Here is a 6328-nt window from a genome sequence, read left to right as displayed (position 1 = left end):
CCCGGCCCTGCCTCGTGGCGGGGCTTGGTGATGATGATGGACTGCACTGCCACAGCCACTAAATATCTGTAATTTACTCACTGAGCTGCACAAAGCTTTTCTTTTAGTCCTCAATTTTTTTTTTTGCCCCTCTAAAACTCGGGGTTTGCTAAGCAAAGCAGGGCGCCGGCAGGGCCGGGAGGAGGGAGCAGCGGAGCAAGCCCCTCCGCAGCCGCCCGTGGCCCCGGGCCCCGCTCCCGGCCGGCACTCGGCAACGCAGGCAGCTGAAAAGCGAAGGGAWACCAGCGCGGAAAAAAAGGAGACAACCAGAAAAGCCCGTAACTCCGGGCCCGAAGCAGCTGTTCAGTCCTCACCCTCCCAGCAATTCCAAGGGAAATAAAACACTACGGAATTAATAGAGGAGGGGAAATCGGAGCCGGCGCCACGGCGAGCTCCGCGGTGCTCATCCGGAGCCGCCAGGCGAGCGGCCGGCGGTGCGGCTCCGGCTGGCGGCTCGTGCTCGTCCCCCGACGCAGGTCCGAAAGGCGGCGTGGGGCTGCAGCGGGGCCGGAGCAGGAGCCCACGCGGCGCTGGGAGCGGCCGTCCCCTGTCGAYGGAGAGCTCGCCCCAGCCCTCGCGCTGAAATACAACTAGCGCCTGGTCAACCTTGCTCCCTGCAGAAGTTCACAACCGTGTGGGTAATCGCCTGCCGCTCCTGCTGCCTCGAAGGAGCGGCGGAGCTTGCTACAATGAGATTTCTCTTCCAGCACTGCAGGTTTAAGAGCTGTGGTTCGGGGGATTTCAGTGAAGTGTCTCCTTCAGGTTGCCCCGTTCAAACCAGCTTTTGATGGTCGCCTGTCACTGCCCACCCCACTAACTGGAAAAGGAAACAAAACCGCGCTCGTCACCCTATGAAATCCCAGCAGCAGCCCTGTAAGCAAACGAGCTTGCTGAATCCCTTCCTCCCCTGAGCCTTACGCGATTACCCCGAAACAGAAGGCACCTGCAAGGCAAGGGAGCTCCTTTGAAGTGAGGAGTCTGCAGTCTGGGGAGAAAGCAAGGGGGGGGGTTGCAAAACAAAACCCTATTAACTTTGGTCCTGACTTTCAGCACTGCTAGTCATGCATATTTAGTTCTTTTTTTTTTACTTGAAAATGAAGATGTTAATTGGAGCTGATGGTTTTCATAGGTTTTCCCATTAACGACATTTTTAGCCGCAGTAGGGCCCAATTCTTCTGTTACTTCAAGCACTTTCCCAAGGGAAWTTTTTAACCTTTCTTTTGAAATGTCTTGTGCCACTTAGAGAGAAAAAGAGTGTTTATCAACTTGTTGTATACCAGGTACCAGCAGTTGTGAATTCCAGGYTCTTCTGAACCTGGGACACCCGAGCACCCAAGAGTCCTAGATGTGGGTTGAAGAGGTACAACAAACTAGCACGAAGCAGCAACGAGCCTGAAGCAGAGCTCTGGCCTTTGGTGGTCAGTTATTAGGCTCAGTCCCCATGTCTCAGGGTGGCAGCTTTTTCCTGCAGTGCTCTGAACTTCCTAAAAGCTCTGGGCTGGGTGGCAGAGCCCTGGTACTCCCTCTGTGCAGGCATCCTCCCGGCCAGGGAGGTGCCTCCTGCCCAGGTGACACTCTCTGCATAAGGCTGAGCTTTCCCTGAGAAGCTGCAGCGAAAGTTGTCTTCTGCTGGACTTTGCTGACTAGTTTTGCATCATGCAGCTGATTTCAATCACAGCAATGAGACATCTCTCTCATCTCTCTGGGCCACTGGCACATTTACAGCAGCAACATCTGGAGTCAGGATTTGATTACATATATGTGGGCAACATGCCACAGAAGAGTARGGGAATAAGGGAAGGGAAACTGAAGACAGTAGAAGATAATTTGAGATCCAGCCTGTCCCAAGGAGCTGCATGGGGAAGGTGCTGCTTTCAGGTCTTCTAACTTCACCTGTGAAGCCTCCAGAGGTTTTCTCTGACCATTGGCTCTTGCTCACAATGTATTTGTAGAGTACTTAAAAATCAATCCTCCTAAAAACCCCAACCTCCCCCATCAAAGAGGGAAGAACTAGAAAGAGAGTATGCTGTCTCCCAGCCTTCCTGCCTAGGACGCCATCACTTCTGCTACCATGGCCTGCTCCATCATTTGACCTCCTGCTGCCCTCACAAACCATCCCTAGCCGGTGGGATGCATGGACTGGAAGTGCAGATGGCATGGTTGAAGTGKTTGCACTTGGATGCCAATAGCTAAGGAGGTTCCAGCTGACATCATTAACCAAAGTATAGTGCTTTTCAGAAAGGTCACTTTGCATAACAACTCAGTGCACGAGCATGCAATAATGGTGTCGCCTGTCCTGAAACGCAGGATGTGTCACCGCCGACAGCTCTGCCCGATGCCAGTCAGACACCCCAACCCAGCTGTCCTYGGGCCGGCATAGCTCCTTGTAACTGCACGATTCTGGAAGACAGTTATGTCTGCAGCAGACGCAGGCTCCGTTCCAAAGATGACCTCTACGGTAGCAATCAAGATAGTTGCTCAAGCCCCTTTTTCTGCCATAGATCAGATCCTACATGCTGACATTTTGTTAACTTGGTGGATCCAAGAACATTTTGTTTTTACAGCTGGTTTCCTTATATAATATTATCTATATATAATTTATTAGTTTCATACGACATGTGAAGCAAAAGCCTTCAGAAACCATATTCATTACTTCCTGGCCCACGTTTGCCTTCCACTCGCTTTGTAGGAAGAAATCCAGTCCAGCCCACTGGCACCCCAGAGCCAGCGCTTCCAGCCCTGGGGCAGGCGTGAACCAGCCCCACAACCTCCCTCCACATCCTCACAGCTGTGCTGCCAATGGCAGCACAGTCCTAAGAAACTTATTTTCACATGTGAAAGAAGGAATTTAAGATAGAAAAAAATGGGGAAAAGATACCATATATGCACTATCCAGAAAACATGGTAGCCTCTCTCTTCTGACTGGCACTGCTGGTCCCAGGTGGGCAAAACAGCCCCCGTGGCTCTGTCRCAGCCGTCTGGACTCGCTCCAAGAGGGCCTGGTTTCATGGTCGCCTGGTCATGAAGCCCAGCAAGCCAGCAATTAACAGTCCTTGGGGGATTCAGGATCATTTGCCCCACTGGCTTCCCGTGCCGATGTCATTGCCATCATCTCTGAGCCCAAAGCGTGGCTATTTGCAGTAAATATTATATGATGTCAGGGAACCTTGCAGCAGAGCAGGAAAACTCCTGGCAGTATTTACCATGCACCACCTTCTACCCATCTGGCATGTTTTCCTTGCAAATATTAAGGCTGAATAGCAGGCAGGTAAGGAAACCTGACAAATGCGACGTTGATGGGAACRGCCTTGGTACTTGATACTTGCGCTGTGGTCAGGACTGCGCTTGCTGCTAGATATGGCAGAGAGCCAGGAACGCTCTTCCGACGCGCCCTGCGTTACTGGGCACGCGCGAGGGCACAGCGCCTCTCGGCAAGGTGCTCTCTAACCGGGCAGGACACSCCTTCTCTGTCGGTAACCAAAATAAGCAGGGGTGGAGGGTAAGGCTCTGCTACATGGTGGTGAAGCCCAGAGATGGMCCCTGCTCCGTCACAGTGCCCTTGGGCAGGACAGCAAAGGCAGCCGCTGACAGATGGCCAGGGSAGCATTAGGCAGACTAGAAGTGGCAATAAAATTCCATTAAGTCATTTAGATATGAAATACTGGAGAATCCCAAATGCCACGAATCCAACCTGAATGAGCTCCGTCGCCGAGACGCCGGTTCTGCAGCCTTTCCCGCTGGCTTGCTCGCAGCCTCCAGCTCTCTGTCCTGTCGGCCCWGATCTGTTCGGGTTACAAGCGCTTCACTCGGAGCAGATTCTCCCTCCCTATCAAGGACTGCTACTCCCAACCCTCCTCCTCACACCGCATCCTCAGCACAGCAACTTCTCCCTGCCTTGGCCGGGCCAGGCTTAGTTCTCTAAATCAGCAGTTGTCCCAAAAGTGCCAGTCTTGGGGGGAGGGCGTGGGGTCGTGTCAAGAATTAACCCAGAGAAAGCCTAACACATTATTCACTGCAAAAACATGGGCATTTTCATAGAGCAACATGGTGAGTTTTTCTCAACTGTATCAGTTTTGTTATTTCTATAGCAAAAAAAGTTTTCTTGTTCAGGGGTTTTGCCTTCTGAAATTTTGCAGGCTGACTAAAGCGTGACCACGTGTGTGCGTCTCCGTCTGTCGTGTATGTATCTTGCATGCTGACTGAGAGCTTTTCCCAGGGGTGCAAACTTTCRCATACAATTATAACGCTGGTAAGGACGTGTTGGAGGGGAAGCGCTACGTGTGGATACCACCCCCACCCCCGCYTGGCAGCTTGTTTCTGGCCTGAAAGTAGCCATGAAGCTCCATCACCCTGGGGCTCCAGGCAGGTGTTATTCCAGAAGAAATGGCTTTTCCGGGGGTTGGTTTGGCAATCAGGCAGGCACCGTGCCAGGAACGCATCGCTGCCTGGGCCTGGCCTCATCACGGACAGCAGCACTCATCCCATCCCCCGGTCACACCAGCGATGACCCACCCCGGCTCTCACCAGGTCGCTGCTTCGCTCCTGAGAAATCGCAGCGTGGAGGCTGGAAGGGGCTTGCTAGCTCCAGGCCCTGGGAGGYGAAAGGGCGAGCAGGAGGAGCACGTTTTGGGAGGCAGGGGTGTTCGGGCCCACAGGCACGTTTCTGCAGCCCAGCTCTGCCCGGACACTACAAGCACCAGGCCAGCGCTTCCCAGGAGCTCGCAGGAGACACCGCGCGCTGAAGGCTCATTTGTTCCTGTGGTGTGTTACACAGAAAGTGCCTGGCCTTTTCCTGACGCGGCAGGGTTTTTTTAGAGAAAGGCTAGAGAAGAACGTAAGAGCATAAAAATGGCTGTGCAGACAGGCTGTCTTGCAGGGGTGCTCCCGGGCGGCTCAGTAACGCCGGCAGCAAACGCAGCTTTAGCGCCCTAGCGTGCACCTCCAGGGCCGTCCAGCCTTCACAGCTGCCCTCACTCCCGCGACACATCAAAGCGGGACGGAGCATGTCCCCATCACGTCACGTCACCCCCCCATCACATCACGTCGCCCCATCACACGTCACATCACCCCATCGTGACAGTGGGACACCCCACCAAGAAGGGCAGAGGTACCTGAGCTCTGGGCTTGATCCACGCCGCCCMGCTGGGATCTCTGGTGGAGCTGGGATGCCAGCGCCAAGCTTGGACAGACACATGGAGACTCGGGATCAGGCCCCGGGTGCCCGGGGCTTGGCTGCACCGCCTCAGCCKCGCTGCTCCTGGGCCGCCCCCATCAAGCGCACCTCGCTCCCGGGGAGGATTCTCACTCCACCCGGCGGGAAGCGCCTGCGGCTTCAACTCACAGCAGAGCCACACRCTGCCTCCGACGCCCCGGCGAGGTCTGCCCAGCCGTGCGACCCTTCCTGCACAAGGGCTGTGGATCACACCACGGCTCGTGCGTCCCGGCCCGGGCTGGGTGGCCACCCTCCGCCACCCGTGCCRTCTTGGCAGAAACCAGCAGGAAGGAGCCAGAGACAGCTGAAGGTCTGGAGATGTTCCACGGTGGCTGCGGCGAGCCACATCGGGCCTYGGCGGGCAGCGGCAGCGCCATGGTCTGCGTGCTGGAGCAGGCGATTTTCAGCCCCCCCTGCCTCGTTTCTGCCTGTAGGGCCACGCGTTTTCAGCATGGACACCCACGCCATGGGGGCGGCAGCAAGGGACCGTGACCGGCATCGCCAGAGGGAGCCGCGCGCGGCCCCGGGAGCAGCACCGTGAGCCGTGCGCCGCCCTGGCCACATACGCCCCAACTCCGGCCGGCGCGCAAACGTCCCACCGGTGCCCGCCAGCCTGCGGGGCGGCAGCTCCCGCACCTCACCGGGAGGGAACGGGGTTACCTGCTTTAACGTGCCGTGCCGGGGATGTAAGCAGAGCAGGGTAGGGCCATGGCYGGTGACGGTGGCAGATGCCTGCAGATAAAATAGGTTTCCCTCAAAGCCCAGGCTCTCCCCGCAAGCCTCCCAAAGCAGACAAGACCTCGCAACCTTTCAGCCACGGCGCAGCYCCGGAAGCGGCCGGACTGCTTTCACAGCACGAGATGGCTCCTGGCCACCAAGGCATCCACACGTTTTGACTTTGGGTCAGATTCATTCATTGCAGCATCACCCAAAAATGYAAACAAGGAAGCCGCGAGCCCCCGGGGAGCCAGGCCGCGCTGATGGCACGCGTCGATGCCTGACCGCTGTGCTGCCGCCGCGCGCGCGAGCAGAACGGCGGGGAAGCGCGAGCCTCGGGCCGCGCCGGGGGCTGCCCGG

At 56.4% G+C, this 6328-nt stretch overlaps 1 protein-coding gene across 1 annotated transcript in view; it reads right to left on the bottom strand.

Moving 5' to 3' along the window:
- Positions 1 to 4531: 4531 nt before the first annotated feature.
- CLEC19A (C-type lectin domain containing 19A) overlaps positions 4532 to 6328 on the bottom strand; it is an 8659-nt gene continuing 6862 nt past the window's right edge. Inside the window, exons 6-7 of the mRNA XM_085300632.1 lie at positions 5512 to 5679; positions 4532 to 4630 (exon numbers count right to left, since the gene is read on the bottom strand). Of these exons, the coding sequence (XP_085156758.1) occupies positions 4532 to 4630; positions 5512 to 5679 (267 nt within the window). The remainder of the gene's footprint in view (positions 4631 to 5511; positions 5680 to 6328) is intronic.

This window comes from Rhea americana, unplaced genomic scaffold, assembly GCF_003343005.1.
Source record: "Rhea americana isolate MKP2758 unplaced genomic scaffold, rheAme1 scaffold_10, whole genome shotgun sequence".
Classification (NCBI taxonomy): Eukaryota; Metazoa; Chordata; class Aves; order Rheiformes; family Rheidae; genus Rhea; species Rhea americana.
Note: the sequence above shows the minus strand (reverse complement) of the source record. Positions and strands in the feature narration are given on the sequence as shown.